This window comes from Macadamia integrifolia, chromosome 12 (assembly GCF_013358625.1).
Source record: "Macadamia integrifolia cultivar HAES 741 chromosome 12, SCU_Mint_v3, whole genome shotgun sequence".
Taxonomy (NCBI): Eukaryota; Viridiplantae; Streptophyta; class Magnoliopsida; order Proteales; family Proteaceae; genus Macadamia; species Macadamia integrifolia.
Window position 1 is genome coordinate 21,842,564 of NC_056568.1, and position 18,241 is coordinate 21,860,804.

General features: G+C 39.1%; 1 protein-coding gene across 3 annotated transcripts in view; it reads right to left on the reverse strand.

Moving 5' to 3' along the window:
• Positions 1-2,879: 2,879 nt before the first annotated feature.
• LOC122057138 (transcription factor LHW-like) overlaps positions 2,880-18,241 on the reverse strand; it is a 17,874-nt gene continuing 2,512 nt past the window's right edge. For 2 of the 3 annotated variants that reach the window (XM_042619139.1, XM_042619141.1), the window contains exons 6-10: positions 6,959-8,815; positions 6,722-6,823; positions 4,912-5,052; positions 4,708-4,833; positions 2,880-3,326 (exon numbers count right to left, since the gene is read on the reverse strand). In XM_042619139.1, the coding sequence (XP_042475073.1) occupies positions 3,150-3,326; positions 4,708-4,833; positions 4,912-5,052; positions 6,722-6,823; positions 6,959-8,815 (2,403 nt within the window). In that variant the 3' untranslated portion in view covers positions 2,880-3,149. The remainder of the gene's footprint in view (positions 3,327-4,707; positions 4,834-4,911; positions 5,053-6,721; positions 6,824-6,958; positions 8,816-18,241) is intronic. The other variant, XM_042619140.1, reaches the window with a different exon arrangement.

Consider the following 18,241-nt stretch of genomic DNA (forward strand, 5'->3'; position numbering starts at 1 on the left):
ATTATCATATTCGTATCCGCTTAGTTTTCATACCGGTTTGGATAATTTCCGGATATGCATTTTTCGAATACGGATACCCCTAAAAGAATACGAACCCAAATCAAATACGAATTTTTAACTATCCATTTACATCCCTAATTGATTAGTCAAAAGACTATACAGTATATCAGTAGGGATCACCTATTCTTTCAGTGTAGCTTCACGTCCGTGATTTGGGGTATATATTAATGTTGTGCTCATTGACTCTCACAGAGAAGGGCTGAATATGTTGATGGAGGTCAAATGAGTTGGCAAAATGATTTGGGCCATAGGGAAGCTTAAATCATTACTAGTTTCCTTTATCATAAACTATATTATGTTAGCAAGGACATGGCGTACGCAGCATGCAATCTTGCTAACACAAATGGTAGATAGTAATATATATGGACGGCTGGTTACCATGCAGGATAGTGCACAAAACTTCTCCTTGTAATTAGTGCAAGGGTTACGCATCCTGTTCGTTTTCCACAAGCTAGCGTTATGCACTAACGGGGATCGTGGGATGAATTGAGTAGAGGCGTCATTTCACAAGGGCATACACCAATGGAAGTGCAGATTGGCTGGGCAGAGGCATAATTTCATAGGGGTGAGAAAACAGACGGACACATGCACGGCTGGGCAATCTGGCAGCGTGCTTAATATTTTTCCATGAATCTATGCCAGCATTCTCATGAGTCTATATCTCTCATCTCCCTAATGAAAAGGCATTTCTGTCCTTGATTTATGGGAAGAGAGAGAAAGAGAGAGAGAGAGAGAACCACTTCCTATAAAATATACTTCCATTTAGCTTTAGTTTACATTTCTCTTTACATCTTTTTTAATATTTCTTGTATTTTTTTTTTATGAGATTTCTTACATTATATTTCCCAGCAAAAGTTTTTCTGGTCTGCTGACCAGCTAAGGGATTTACTGGTTTGGAATAATCCCATACCTTCATATAGAATCAGAAAGTCTAGATCGTTCATTAAAATTACTTTTTCTTATATACAACGTAGTAGCAGGGGGGTGGAACGGAGTAATTGGTGACAGACGATGTATCATCACAGTCCAAGTCAGAATCAGATGAAGACGACGATGAATGCTCACCATCCTTCTGGATAAGGTGATTGATGCTCCTCCAATGGAACTCAGAAAGAAATCAAAACTAGCAACCCTGTGGGGTTTTCTGCCAGCCACTTATAACCTAGAAAATCTATTTGTAGATTTCTCTTTATGGATCAAGATCGGGAATCGGTGGAGTGAAAGTAGTAAAACAAAATGGGGGTTTCGATTATACCATACCTTTCCATCGGCTGTGTTTATTATGCCATGATTTTGAAGGAGAGAGACAACGAACATAGCTTCCTTGACTGACGGAAATGGGGAGATACCACCCAATCATCAAAATAGTTAAAAACAGTGGCCATTTTTATTGAAAAATCAGATTCGAAATCCACTTGCCATGATTATAAGGTGCGAGGTTCTCTCGCTTTTTACGCAAAAATCACACATTGATAAAAATAAATCTCCCATCTCATTGAAACTGGTAGGAATCTCATATCCGAGGGGCTTGGGAAGTGGACAGTTTTTAATTGTGAATTTCTGTAAACTTGATATCTGGTTTTGATTTTACCTTTTGAATTTGTCTCTTTTGTTTCTAAAATTATTGATTTAGGGTAGTGGGTCTATGCAAATATATGGGAAATTAGATATTATGGATCTTGAAGAAGAATAACAATAGCAGATGTGAAATGTGATTCTGGCATGAGGATGTGGCCTGTGAACACTTTATTGTTCTTATTCTGGTGTTCAGTTGCCAGCTCTTAGCTCTTTGTTGCAGAGCTCTACTACTTATTATGGTGGAAAAAAACGCTATAAGATAAAACATGAAACATGGGGTATGGAACCAAGGGTATTCGCCTGGCTGGTATATACCAATCGTATTTTTAATAGAATTCTTTTAAAACACATAATAGAATATCCTACATCAACGCATTAAATTCATGCACATTTAATCGGACAGTTTAAAAAGTAGTGATCGACCAGAAATCCCCAACCCATATTTCCCTTTACATCTTTTTCAATATTTATTTTTTTCTCCCTTTCTTACATTACATTGCACTTGAAATGATTCAGATGACATATTTTTAGGGAAAATTTTCCGTATGGTTAGTTGTATGCCAGTGCATATTAATTGGGAGAGGCCCCTATACACTACGTAGTATATTCTCATTAGATACTCGGACTTTATCACAAAAGGGCCCACAAGTATTAATGACAAGAGAGGTGACAGACTGCGCGTGTGTGTGTATATATATAATCCCATATATACCATTTTTCATATTAATGTAACCCCTATGATTATGGTTTTATCAGAAATACCAAATTTATTCAAAAGCAAAGGACTATACAGCCATCACAGAAGAGTCCCTGACAGCTCGAGGGACATACCCATCTAAAGACAAACGGACCCCCAAAACCCCTAGACAGCCCTCAGGAAAATAAATTAATGATCCCCAACCAACTCAATACAAAGAGGGAATGCACTCAAACCTGAACAAAAACCCTGTATCTAAAATCCGTGGCAAGGGTCCCATAAAGTACAAGTTTTTTGCAGAAGGCAAGTTTCACAATGAATCCTATAGTACCAGAACCAGAATACATATGTGATCCAAGAAACCATCCCAGAATCTGAGGCTAGATAAATATACACCTCAACCATTTGATTTTTTTAACCTACCTTTCCAATTTTTAACATTTATAAAACCAGACAGCCACACCATAACCAATTACCACCGAATAGAAAAAGAAAGACCCCCGCCCAAAAAAGAAAAAATGGTCCTGCAGAAATTCTTTTCTGATGCATGAACAGCTTGATGTTTTGGGCAACTGTTGATCAGCAGATTCCAGTAACATTTTACGGTCAAATACATTCTACAGGTTCGAGGAGCTAGCTATCAACAACCTAAACACCTTACCCACTCTACTGAGGTCAGTTATAGTGTAGTCCACTTCACTAGGACTAATAAGAATTAGAACCACCTGAGACTGTAATTCATGCCAGTCATGGCAGGCAAGACGCAAAGCCCGCTCTCAACATGCCCCAAACCCAAAAAGATAGTACAGGTAGCTTACTGCAAGCTATTACATGGACCGGTTGCAGGTATAGATGCTTGATTGCAATTGTTATGTACCATCAGATTGCTGCCATCAATGCCTTTCAGTGTCCTTGAATTGCCCATTCCGGCTTTCTCTAACAGATGAACAAGCGACAGGAAAATTTCCATCCTTGTGACGTCTCTGTTTGCCTGTGAACATCACATGATATAGTGAGAAAGAGACATAGAAGCGAATTCTATCTTCAAAAAAGGTAAAACCACGGATATTTTGCCTAAATTACCAATATACAGGCATGTAATTCAAATATAGTACATAGAATATGATGTCAAACTTGAACAAAAAAAAAAAAAAAAAAAAAAAAAAAAAAAGGGGATACAAAGTGCACAAGGCTCCCCCCACTGCAAGGTCTGGGGAGGATCATAATGTACAAAACCTTACCCCCAATTCACAGAGAAGCTGTTTCCTGACTCGAACCCGGGACACTTGGTCACAATGGAGAAACCTTACCGTTGCACCAAGGTCTGCCCTCTAATCGAAAACTAATACCCAACTTTTTTAGGCAAGAATTCTATTCTATTATATTACTACCATAAAACAAAAATGAACTGTATTCTATTACTGATCCATTGGTTTATGCCAAGACCCCAGTAACAGCAATTACTACAGGGCCATATAAAAAACTAGCTTTTTTTTTCTGAAGAGAGAGAGAGAGAGAGAGAGGGGAATGTCATGGAGAGCACCCTCCATATATGTATAATTTCCATGATTAAAAAAGAAACCACTTTTTGTATGAATCTTGAACAGTATGCACGGTGTGGCACTATTAATGAATCAGACTACAATGATTCACCTCAGCTGTCAGGGTGGGTGTAAAATGCTGTAAAGTAAAATCTTTTATGAAGAGCAGACCAATAGAATGACCAAAAGAATAAACTTTTTAAGTAGTACTTGAAAAGTGTAATAGGATATTCCTTTGCCATTCTACTACAAAGCTCAATGAACCTAAGTAGAGAAGTAAGAAGTTCTAGAGTTAGTTGAACAAATTTTGTTCATACAAGTTAGAAGTTTCATTTTATTTTGTTTTAATTTAAACATTCCCCATCCAACCATATGAAGCCAGAGAGGCAATCCTTCTGCAAATGAATTGGGTACATCATTTGGAAGGATTAGAATCTCCCATGACAATCTAGCATGAAGCCCCACTTTATCCATTCAAGTGTAAAGGATCAATATTTAAATCAAGGATCATAACATGTACACTAATTTGCCCCTAATATGTACATAAGGAACGAATAGGATATCCCTGGAATCGTCAAATTGTTCCTAACATGAGTATGCAAAAAGTGAGATGGCATGAGCATACAAGGCCCAGTTGTATATAAGGCATTGAAACAATTAAGGCCATAACAACAGGCTCCCACTTTTCATCTAAAAGGAGACGGGCCCCATCATAACATTTTTCAGCTAGGAACCAGAAGAATCATGAAGCAAGTGACTGAAGCAAGAAGTAAATGAGCTGCATCAGGAGTGAAGGCCAACAAAGTCAACACCATAGTTAAAAGCTTTTACCTCTACTGCAAAGTGCGCCCAGACCTTGTCGTTCCGAGCTTCCATAATGCCCTTCAGAATGGTCAATCCCAATCCTCTAATTATATCGGCAATCTCTAGAAAGAAACCCCGTTCTTCACAAAGCATCTATAAAGGAAACAATGAGAATACAGAATCAGCAATCTCTCAAACCAAAGTTATCAGACAAAAGCCGGTAATAGTTACCTCCACAAGCATCTGACGAGGTGTATTCAAGTCCTCTACCACGATTGGGTAGATCATTGATTGGGAACCAACTTCATATGCCCACGTCGCCCCTCCCTCAAAGTTGTCCTTCAGTAGCAGCCCAGCCTCCTTGTTGATAAACTGTAAATTCATCAAAAGACAAGAAATATACCATCTCAGAAGGCAAGCCTTTTCATTTCTCTCTTTTTCCCCCTGATAAAGCCACCAGGGGATACTTCTATTGGCTTCCATTTACATCTATAATTTTACCCCCAAAAAAAAGAAGTTACTTTGTAATTAGCATATCGTTGGTAAGCATTTTTTTTTTTTGGCTAAAGAGCATTCCTGTAGAAACTGACACCTTTAATGATGAAGAAAACGAATGGAAATAAAAAACAATCACTCACACAATGCAACACAAAGATTTACATGATTCAAAAGATTTCTTACGTCCACGGTAAGATGAGAATTGCTCCACTAACAACGGATAATAGGGTTACACCCACTCATCCTAGAACTCAAACGCTACAAATTCACGGAAAATCATATATAGGTACAGTTTACCAAAATACCCATATATAACCACCCCCCCCCCCCAAAAAAAAAAAAAAGATTCATCTCAGGCTCCCGCCTCTGAACCCCCACATGGACCCCAAATTTGTCGAGGCCCCAGTAACGAAGATAACACTCAAGGGGGGGCTGATTCCTCTGGGTCTCAAGCCCTATGGGCTCTTAATGACCCTTCGGTATCAACCCACAAACCCATGCGACAGAATACAAGACATTCTACCCCCAACAGTTTCAAATATGCTTTTGTTGGGCTCTCCAAATTATACTCCATGTCAGCTTTGGTGGCACCCAGAAAAAGGTCCACACAACCTCCTTGATTCATGGTTAGTTTCTGCCCTAAGCACTTTTGCCATGTGGAAAAAATAAATCAAATTCTGGCTGTGTTTGACATAAATTCCTACAAGGTCAATACTTTTTCCCACCATAAACTTCCTAAAATGTACAAAATCGCACAAGTATTAACAAGCAAATACGATTATATTATCTACCACTCAAAGAGAATAAATCACACTGTAGAATAATGCATATAATATATGAAAGGAAATGTTAAAAGCCCCTAAGGTCCCCCAGCAAGCCGACAAACAAATGAAATACCAACTCTTAACTTTGTTTTTTACCTAGTTCAGCAGCTAGAAAAATAACTAGTCCATAAGTAAATGATCAGCTTGCCCAATCAGAACAAGGGACCCAAGAGGTAGCTGACCTTTTGTTTCTTTTTTTTTTTGTTGGGGGGTCCTAGCATTCTCAATGACATGATGAAAAAAACTATGTTATGTACAGTGTTCCCATTCTGGACCCAAAGCCTTTCCCAACTACTTGGGTGAAGCCACGTGAATCCGCTTCCCACCATAAACGTGATGCAAATTATCTCGTGGAATATGATCCAACAGAAATCATGATCTTATTTTTCTAATTTACTGAAATAGAATGGAATTACGATAATAGCTAACTGATACTCCTCAACTTCTGGAAAATTAAACTAGAGAATTATACGTCGAACACTGCCAAATAACTATATTTTCAGTTCGAATATTCAATTTCCATTTGCAATACTCTCACATATACTAGCATATTATTCCCAAGTAGTAGTCACTGCACACTGATTCTGTCTCTGATATCAGATATTGATTCCATGTCCAGATATCAGGTCTAATCTAATGCAACCTTAAACAATAATTAAAAAAATTTATGAAGAGGGAAATAGGGAATGACAAACATTAGAAAAGGACACTAAACAAACCTTAGACTCCCCGGATTGCTTTAGCTTATCTGCATGCTTTGTCACGCTTTGCAGGAAGAGCATGTGCTTAATGGTACGTTCAAGCAGTGCATCAATGCTACACTGTTCAAACAAATTAAGAAGCAAAGAAACAACATCAGCCCTGCAAAACACTAGAGATGGATGTAAGAAGATAGGACAGGGGAAAGGCATATAAATAAATAAATATATATACATATATAAATAAATAAAACCTACCTTTGCACCATTTGGTACAATCTCCCGCAACTCCTTCACACGGTCTTGGATCATCTGACGATCTTTTGGCCGAGGTCTAGGGCTCTCTCCAGGTCTAAGCCTTTTACGATTTGTTTTTGATGTTTCATCAGGTTTCTTAGAATTGGCAGTTGTGGTACTATTTTCTTGCTTCAAGTTGTGACCATCTTCCATCCATAAACTTATTTGTGATCTATAAATGGGGTTGATTTGAGACCCACCGACATTATCCACACTACATCCAGATTTGAAAGAACTTGATCTTGCCATCTCTACCTTAGATAGAGGTGGAGGAAGACCAAACATATCTACTTTCATCTGGTCGGACACACTTGCACTGCCATATGTTGGAGCATCTGAAATAACTGAAGAGCTACTTTTCCTTGTCACCGTTGTATTACAAGACATATCGTCGTCTGAGTTCTGCTTAGAAGTAGAATGAGCCTTTGAAACCACGGCATCCAACAGATGATCAGTCCCAGCTTCAGAGAAAATTCCACTTTCTGAAATCCCATCATTTATTGCATAAAAATCACGACCAGCATCCATCTGTGTAAGGCACATGGAAGCATCTGTACCCAAACTGTGCACAGTTGCACCTGTTCCATGCATAAGAAAATCACTCCCAGTGCCACATAATAGTTTGCTTTTAAAATCAAGACCCAAGATATCAAACAAGTCTTCGCCTGAAGAATGTCGAACACGTGCATCTTCAGGGACATGTTGCAGTGCCATAGTTCCCCTCTCAAGCTCCTGACTGGTCATTGAGCTATCTTGAATAGTAGCAGACATGGTCCCACTTCTAGAAATATGATCATCCTGTCCTGGTGGGATATTAAGGGCCTGAAACAAGTCCTCGACTCCATGTTCTCTTGCAGAAAACTCAGTTTGAGTATGCTTTTCATTAGTGGAGGAATGGCATTGATGGGAACTGCCTGGAAGCATGTCACTTGTATTCGATTGAGCTGCATGGTTAGACAAGAAAACCACCTTCGTGTTGGACAAATTTGAATGTGGACCACCTCCCTCTTGAGGTGGGAAACGGGGGTTACTGTCGTCTGATCTACACTGCATTGAACGTGAGCACGGAAATGAGGTCAGTGCTTGGAGACCAGTTCCAGCATTAGGTAACTTACTCCCTCCAAGCAACGAGGCAATAATAGAATCTTTCAAATAATTAGAAACTCCAACTTTGCTGGCCCTTACTTCTGTTGCAGTGCTACTTGATGCAGGTATACTACTGTTAACAGGGCCCAGTAACCTATCACCTGACAGGATCTGTTGTTCAATAAATTTTCCTCCAGTAAAACTCACACTTGATTGTCCAACTATAGATTGGCGACTGAATCCAGAACCTGGATCATATTGAGAACCTTGTGAGTTGAAACGTCCGCCTGCACTGGAAGGGAAAACTTCAGAGCCCATGGATGTAGTTTCTTGTTGGCTTCTAAGAGGAAGATTTGACTTCATCATTAGATGAGCATTTTCCTGGAAGAGGTCATTCGGAGATTTGGAAATAGATGGGGTCACTCTAGGAGTGGTTTGCAATGCTAAAACGTTAACTGGCATGTTGTCCTGAATCTGTGTAGTTAAAGAATGAGAAGATTGATGTGCAAATCCTGAAACTTGAGATGGGAGTATTTGTTGGTTACAGCTGTAGCCTGCGAGTGGCGAGAATGTTTCCATTTTAGAATTTGTTTCCTCTGCTGACAGAGGTAGTCCAATCTTCTCACAAGGATCTTTATTCAAATAATTATGAGATAACAAGGCACCGGGCACACGTCCTAGTTTTGCAAACAAATTCTTCACATTGTTCACAATACAGATATTCTCCTTTATCTGAAGCAAAGACACACAAATTAAAATTTTAAATGCTGAGGAAGCAGCCAACGAAGTACTCGTGTAAAAGCAGATAAACATTGCATGGACATGTTCAGAACAACAACATGGTTAATATCTAGATCTTCACATATTCAGAAAGCGACTCAACAGGTACAGTATATGTTGGCAATATAGTTGTAATGAGACAATGGCAATATAGTAGTAATGAGTATGGTTCAAAATCTCACCGAGATCTCGGAAATTTCATTTTTCTTTTTTTTTTTTTTTTTTTTTTTTTACCTAGTCGAGATGTGCTACGAATTACAGAAAGGTAATCATCTCGGTCGAAATTTTGGTACCATTCGGCGAGATACCAATATGATACCAACCAAGGCTCATAAATATTCCATCTCCTGAGGGGGACTCGAAATTTCGACTCCAACTCAATTGTCTCGGCGAAAATTTGGCTCCTCCTTGCATTTGAACACAAAATCACTCCATTGTCCACTAATTTGACACATCATCACATCTATTGCCTTGAAGATCACACTCCATGTTGAAGATCTACACATTTCAAACTTTGGAAAGGTAAACCACTTTCCCCAAAACTATTTGTTTTTTGAAATAGTAACATAAATACATGTTGGATAGAGCTAGATTTTTTATATGTTAGACATTAGAGGCCGATTTATGACCTCATGGAGTTGAAAATTTTTTTTCGTTCATAAATATTTTTTTTTTCTGGTTTAAAAAATACATTTTCCATCAACATAAAATGTATTTTTTTATGGTTAATATTAGCTTTGATGGAACTCAATTATATATACGTTACTCACCATTGGCTGATCTACGACTCTATCGGAGCGAAATTTTTTTTCAGCCGGTAAATATTTATTTTAATTTTTGAAAAATATGATAAATAGATTAATAATTAAAAAAAATTAACAATAGGGAGAAATATTTATGAACTAATATGTTAGGGACTTGGGATATTGACATTTGGGACTCTGAGATTTATGAGTAAGATGCTCAGCGGATGACTTTAGTTGGGAATTACGAGATACGGAGTTATATAGTATATTACTCTAGTACTCTAAATATTAATTAATGTTAAGATATGCTTTGATAATAGCTTAGATGCATTATATATACATTACTCACCATTGGCTGATCTACGACTCTATTGGAGCGAAAAAAATTTTCCAGCTGGTAAAAATTTATTTTAATTTTTGAAAAATATGATAAATAGATTAATAATTTAAAAAAAAAATTAACAATAGGGAGAAATATTTATGAACTAATATGTTAGGGACTTGGGATATTGACATTTGGGACTTTGAGATTTATGAGTAAGATGCTCAGTGGATGACTTTAGTTGGGAATTGCGAGATAGGGAGTTACATAGTATATTACTCTAGTACTCTAAATATTAGTTAATTAATGTTGAGATATGTTTTGATAATGGCTTAGATGCATTATTTACTTGTTTTACTATCATATTGTATCTTATTCTAACAATATTTCATAAAAAATATCCGGACAGTTCGACAGTTGCTTCCACACAAGGGTGCAACTCTAAAACAGCCATGTTCTAATGTTCTTGCAAAATTTAAGTTCTAAGCATGTTTACTAACCTTAAAACAAGCTCCCCACTAAATTTCAGGTCGTTTGACCACCAAAACAGTCAACCAAGTAAAAAAAAAATACTCAACTCGCCGAGATTTCAATGGATCTGAAACCACCAAAACGACACCCAGGCAACAACCCAGACCCCAACAACCAAAACCTATACCTCTGAATAAACCCTCTCCTCCACAGTTTCAACCATACCCCATGACTGTTACTTATCCTGCACCTGCACCTGCACCACCTATTTCCACATACCCATCATCACCTTCACCTTCACCTCCTCGAACCAAAACCAAATATCCTCCTATAGGCGCCATAACTCCCTCTGGTAATGACGTCCTAACAGATCTTCTTACCACCCTAGCCCTTCATGACCCAAAACCTATTCCCTCTTTCATGAATACAGGTCCCGAACCACCTCCTGTCCCTTATCCTGCACCTCCAAATGTTGAAGAGATGGATGGTGATCAGGATGACCCTATGGTCCATAATCCTGACCCGCAGCCTCCTCCTCAGCCAACCTATGCTCCATTTTCAAACCAAGATCCCAAGCAGTTCTTTATCCTAGATGATGTCCCTGTTCCAAATGGGCATCTAAGTTTGCTGATTTCCATGCCTGGATTAATGCTGAACTTCTACAAGAAGGTGCTACTTCTGTCAGTGTTCTGACTAAGTTTGTTGCTCGCCTTCAAGGAAAACTCAGGGAATGGTATTTAGCTCTTGGTGGATACAGACAATTACAACTTGTTCAACTTCCTGAAGGACAGTTCATTACAGTTCTCTATCAAGAATTTCTTGGCCCTGTCTCCAATGATATTACAAAAGCTCGTGAAGAGTTTTTACAACTGAAGTGTTGCTCTCTTGCTCGTCCTGATCTTGACAAACACTTCTCTCGCATGACAGACAGATTCCACAAGATTGGTGGCCTTGATGATGAGAACCTCAAGCAGATCTTTTTGAACTCCCTTCCAGATCCCCTTGGTGCTGATACCCTCCAGTTTCTTCGCAACTAGAATATTACCTTGGCCTCCTGCAGCATTGGTTCTTTGTATAGTTTTGCACTTTCGGCCCTTGACAAGCTCTGTAATGTCAAGAAAATCTGGCAGGATCTACAATCAAAGTCTGACAAGGTTTCTTCTGTTTGTGATACTTCCTGGATGAAAATCAAATGTAAAGGTTCCGATCACTCTTGTGATTGTCCTACAAAGAAGCACTTTCATCATAAACGCTTCTTTCCCTCCTCTTGGAAGCACAAGAAAAGGTTTCCTTTTAAACCTTCTCGGTTTAAACGGTTTAAACCCCCTTGGAAGTTCCTTCGGAAAAAACAGTTTCGCGGGAAAAACAAGAATACTTCTTGCTTTATTTGTGGAAAAGATGGACATTTTGCTAAGAATTGTCCTAATAATCGCAAGAAGGATAAGGTGCTCCATATGCTTGCCTCCCTCTATCATGATGATCTACAAGATGCTGACCTTGAGTCTCTGTATTCTCTGGATGAAGAACCCACTGATCTCTCTTTGTTTGCTATTGACTACCCTGATGCAGTTGATCCAAAGTACCTCACAGACTCAGACCCAGAGTCTTCTGTCTCCGAGTCCGAGGAATCTGATCCCCTCTACCAGGTCATTCCTTTTCTTCCCAATCAACCATCTCTTCCCTGTCAGTCTATCACCTTACCTCATGCCGCAGTAACCCTTATCCCAGAACCCTATGCTAGACCAGTTCGTCTAATAGCCTTCCTTGATACTGGTGCTGCCACTACCATCTTGTCTCCAAAAGTTCTCCCACACTCTTTCTGGAAACCCCAAGAACCTCCTCTTCCCTTTTTAGCAGCTAATGGTGAAACCTTCTATATCACCCTCGTAACCAAACGACTCATTAAAATCCAACTTCTTCCAACCCTTTCCTTCACCCATGTCATGTTAGGTTCCCACTGTCCTAGAAAAGACCTTATCATCGGTTTTGATGTCCTAAGTCATCTTCCTCTTAAATGGACACCCCAAGGTCTTGTGTCTAAACAACAACTTCTCCCTTGGTCCCCCTTTTCTAACATATTTCTTGCAGGTACAGGTCCTACTCTGTTTGATGCTTTTAAAGGCAAACTTCTGCAAACCTCCTGTGCAGAGTCTCACACTGAGTTCTTGACCAAATGGCCTCATCCTCTCTGGAAAAATCCCAAGTTCTTCATCTCCTTACCTTTTAAGAAGAATGAAGATGTCAATCCAACAAAAGCTAGTCATCCTGGAATGGCCCCAGAACATTTGACCCTTGCAGTACAAGAACTTCAACAGCTCCAAACACAAGGACTGTTAGAACCAACTGTGTCTCCCTGGGCATGTCAAGTCTTTTATGTGAATAAAAGAATAGAACAAATCCGTGGCAAGATGAGAATGGTGATCAATTATCGGCCTCTGAATTTCTTCCTGGCTGATGATAAGTTCCCCTTACCAACTCGTCCAGCACTTCTCCTTCAGTTGGCCTCTGCAACTATCTTCTCCAAGTTTGATCTAAAAGCAGGTTTTTGGCAACTTGGAATTGTTCCTGAAGATCGGCCTAAAACAGCCTTTTGTGTCCCTGGCTATCATTTACAGTGGACAGTCATGCCCTTTGGATTGAAGACGGCTCCATCAATATTTCAGCGTGCCATGATGCAGATCTTTGCTCCAATTCAAGATCATGTCCTGATTTATATTGATGATATTCTTCTGTTTTCCTCTACACAGGATGCACATCTAGGTTTTCTCCAACACTTCCATCAAATAGTCCAAGACTATGGCATCATGCTTTCTCCAAAGAAAATGCAGATTGGTGTTTCAACTATTGATTTTCTTGGAGTTACTATTACCAACGGAAAGTATGAACTTCAACCTAATATTGCTACCTCTCTCCAGCAATTTCCTGATGGTCACCTGACCAAAACTCAGGTTCAGCAATTCCTTGGTATAGTAAACTATATGACCGAGTTTCTTCCTCAACAAATCAGACACGTCTGTGCTCCATCAACTTTTGAGAAAGAAAGCTCCTCCCTGGTCTTCTGAACACTCAGCAGCCATTCAAGCACTAAAACAACTTTCTACAAGACTCCCATGTTTACAGATTCCTTCTGATGGACGACGTATCCTTCAAACTGATGCTAGTGATACTCATTGGGGTGCAGTTCTCCTTGAAGAAGCCCCTGATTCTACAAGAACTGCCTGTGGTTATAAGAGTGGCTCTTTCAAACCATCTGAAGCCCATTATCATTCCACGTTTAAAGAAATTCTCGCAGTCAGACGAGGAATTGAAAAATTCCAGTTTCATCTCATTGGACACAGGTTCCTTATTGAACTGGACATGTCAAGTTTCCCTCGAATGCTTGAATTCAGACAACGGACACTTCCCAATGATCAACTGTTACGTTGGGCTCAATGGTTCTCAAAATGGTCCTTTGATATCAAACACATCAAAGGAAAAGAAAATGTTTTGGCAGACTTCCTGTCCCGTCCCACCTCTACCTTCTCTGTCATCCCAATCCTTTATCCTTTGACACCGGGAGCCTCATCCTCATCATCTTCTTCCCCTCAGTCCAATGTCTACGACATTGAAAATATAATTGAAGTGCAGCGGATAATCAATGTGCAATTATGTAATGCTGATGATCAATCGAACCCCAACCCTCAAGTTTGAACACTCAACCCTCTAAGATCCAATCTCAAAATCAACTTGATATTGCTTTAATTTGGTCCCGGCTACTTGGGTTGGAACATAAACCAGGTTGATAATACAAATGAAATTACAAGGTCCAATGACAGGCCCAAGCTTCAAAGTAGCCCAGCAGTCGCACACTAATCGATCGATGTGGCACTAAACCCCCCAATTCCTAACCATATAACCACATAACCACATCAATCCCCCCCCTCCTCCAGCGATGGGCAGTGGGTGCATCCTAAGGGTGTCAATCGGTTATTAATTGGTGCAACCATGTTTTGGACATAAAGGAGTTGAGACATTTCAAAAATCTCAAAACTAAGATGTAGTCCAAATGGTCCATTGTGATCCTTTTTAACATGTCCCTAGAAAGTACTCCCACCACTTTCTAATATTACATTCTATACCTAAGCATACTCCGCCGGTGACGTGTCAACTTTGTTTTCCGCTTCTACATACTTAAGAGTTCTAACACCCCAATCTCCGACACAGGCCATCGGTTACAACACTCACAGTAGAACTTCATAATATTAAAAGGAAATGTTGGAAACTTGGAACAATTACAAAATAGTAAGAAACTCTCACACTTGACACAGGCCGCTTTCTTCTATTCTTTTCCCTCTCTTATCTTCTTCTCTTGTTTCCCTTTTTTTCCTTTTTGCTTGTTGTCCATGCTCTATTCTGGGCTGTGATCTCTCGTGTACAAAAAGTGTTGCTGAACCTTGAAAATCCATTGATCAGGTCTAAGATTTGGACCGAAGGTTGTTACCTTCTAGGCAACACAAACACTAGAAGATCTCCTCCCAAGCTTGGTCCTACTAATGAAAAATCAAATCAGATTCAAATCTGAGCTTTGTCACCGCCAGACCTAGTTGCAAGGTCGAAACACTTTTGATCTGGGGGTGTCAAGGATTTTTGGTACTGGATTCATAGAAAACTTGATGTTGCGACCCTTCGATTGAAGTTTCAGCCCAAGCCGAGCTCTCTTGATAAAGTTCCATCGATCTGAAGTCCTCCCATCTCTTCCGCCCCTGTTCTGAACCAAGGTTGAAGACAACCGTGAGTTACTTAAAACCCTTTCAATCTTGCTCCATAATTATTGCCCTTACTTCTCCTCCCCCATTACATATTTCCACTGAGCTATTGTCCATTACAGGAATACCCTTTCCTCTTCAAAGCACTATTCCTCTTACTAATTTGTCTTTTTTTTTTTTTTTATCCTTTTCTCTTAACTATTTGTGTCAAGTCTTACCTTTAGTTTATTCCCTATGAATGCCCCTCATTTCCCTCTTTATTACCCTATGCCACCAAGTTGTTGCCATTCCTTGTTTGTCCCCAAACAATAAATGAAATTCCAATCCCGTTGCTTCTTTAGTTGCCAGTAACCCTTTGAGAATTTTGGTATAATACAAGACTGCCATTGATTATGAAATTTATGTTGTTTATCAACTAAGTGGGTCATAGGCGATCCAATTCCGATTTTGAAACCCGGATCCACATCAAAAAGTTATCTTCATGTGTAGAAATTTTTTTATCATCTTCTTTCTTTCTCTAATGACTCCTAGAAATTCTATGGGAAGAAGACTGATATCGGCACTTGAGTCTAAGTTTGATCTCTTTAGGAAGCTATGTTTGAATAGGAGACTGAATTCTTCTTTATTGCCTTAAGAGACGTCAATTGAGAATGCTGCAAATCCTAATTTTGTTTGCTATTCTATATCCTCTAAGTTGCATACGAGATTCTATAATCTCTTCTACTGTCATAATGTATGTATGACCTTAAACAAACTCTATGGGTTCCTCATTTCTTCTTTATTGGTTCAGGCTTCCTGTATTCAAGGTTTGGTTGTGAAACTGCAAGGGGTTCCTTGCCTTTCACTCTTATTTCTAATGCCTTTGGTTGGGGTGTTTATCCCTAGCTACCTTGGAAATGAGGCAAATTTTGCAAGTGTTAGATTGCAACTAAATCTTAAGTTCACGTGCATGATTCCAGTTGAAGTCTGCTTCAAAAGCCCTGTCACTGGAAGGAGACAGCTAGTCAAGCATTTTTCGCACGATGCAAAAGGAGTGCGGTGAGGTCTTTTCATGTGAACCCCTAAGGCACGTGATCGTTTTTCTTATGGATCCATGGTGTTTCAGAAGAATATGTATGGCCTTAAAGCATGATGACTCATAAAGCAGTAGATTCCCTAAGTATCGTCGACAGTGCATAAAAAACAACTCAAAGATAACTACAAAGCACATTTACAGGCTTCAGAAGGCGAGGAATCCAAACAATCTCTTATATAACAGCCGGCAGAATACTCATTGCAGTAGAGGTGAATGACCAAGAAAGATTATCTGATTTAGAATTGTTCCAACTCTCTAGTAGCCTTCCAACCTGAGTTTTGTAATAGTTCTATGTTTTCAACCTTTCCTTTTAATAGTAAGAAGTGTCGAGTGTGAAAAATGTCTTAAGCTGACGACATGTGTCAGACAAAACAACCAAAAGCCCGAAGTTTGAGTACAACAATTACTTGTAAGTGTGATATGTTTATATTCCAATAAAACTAGCTATGTTCACAAGTAACATGTTCAAGTAATCTCTTTAATAGCAAAGGCTATAACATTAACATTAGTCCCATCCAATATGTTGTTTCACAAAAGTAGAGAATTTCTAAAGAAACCTCTTTGTAAGCCCTTACCCTGCCAATCTCACCTATCAAAGGCAGCTCGGGCACACCGTAAATTGGGGTGTCAAAACTAAGTACGCAAAAAGCGGTAAGCAAAGTTGACGAACACATAGCCAGCGGAATTTGCTCAAGTATAGAATGTAATAGTCAGAAGTCGTGGGAGTGTTTTCTACGGACATGTTAAAAATGATCACAATGGACCATTTGGACATCTTAGTTTGATATTTTTGAAATGTCTCAACTCTCCTCTATGTCCAAAATCGGTTTGTACAGATCAAGAACCAATTGACACTCTTAGGCTGCACCCACATGGCCAATGCATGGATAACCCACTTTGATACGATTTTGTAGGCGTCCGACCCAAAAGCCCGAGTTTCAGGGTGGAGAGGTCCTTTCCAAGGTCATAAGCCCAACAACCACAAACCACCCAACCAATGTGACTCCACTCATTCCTGCCATGGAGATGCACTCACTGCATCATCCAATTATAAATATTTATCCAAAAAATAGTAATAATGACAAGATAGTACAAGTAAAAACGTAAACCATTTAAGCCCATAAACATTTCAAAGTAATAACATAGACACTAAGGCACCGTTTTGACTACATTTAGCTTATGCCATTTCCGCATTTTCTTATTCTCAAAAACGGAGAACCAGCATAAAAAGTGTTTGATAAAGTTGTTCCATTTCACCCGTTTCTAGAAACATAAATCAAAATTTATGCCTATTTATAATTCTAGAAACGACTTTGACGAGTCGTTTCTAGAAACGAATTTGAGAGGAAAAAAAAAAGTTTGTTGCGCCCGATAAATCTCTCAACTATTTAAACCTAAAAAGAGGCAACTGAACCCTCTCTCCCTTTTGGCTATCCGATGATACTATTGGGTTTTTTAGTAGCCTTCTGCAAAAAAACATTTCCATAAACAGGTTTATCAAACACCAAAAGATTCGTTTTTGTTTTCGAAAATATGAAAAGCCGTTTCTGCTATTTCTAGACACAAAAACAATAGAAACGTTATCAAACGGTGCCTAAGTAAATGTCATATGATATCATTGATCAAATGTTTGGGCGTCACATGACATGCATGATGGGGTTCAAATAGGGTTAGGTACAATCTAAACCCAGCATTACCCCTATTTGGGTGTTTTTGCTGGGATCAGATCCTAAGAGGGGGATATTTCACAAACTAATTTAAATGCAAGCTAAAAAGATCAGTTTCAGCTTAAGCCCATCCTATGTTGCACCCACACTCATGATAAATAAATAGCAAAGAGAAACTGCATTAACCGTGTAAGTGATCCTAACTATCATATATATTGCACTCCATGTAACATTGCCATGCTCTTTTGTAGAGATTACACCTACGGAAATTTGAAGGTACAACCAACACAAGATCTGTTAATTGTGAATGTCAGAGGAATATTAAGAAAGCCCAAATGATTAAGGGTTATCC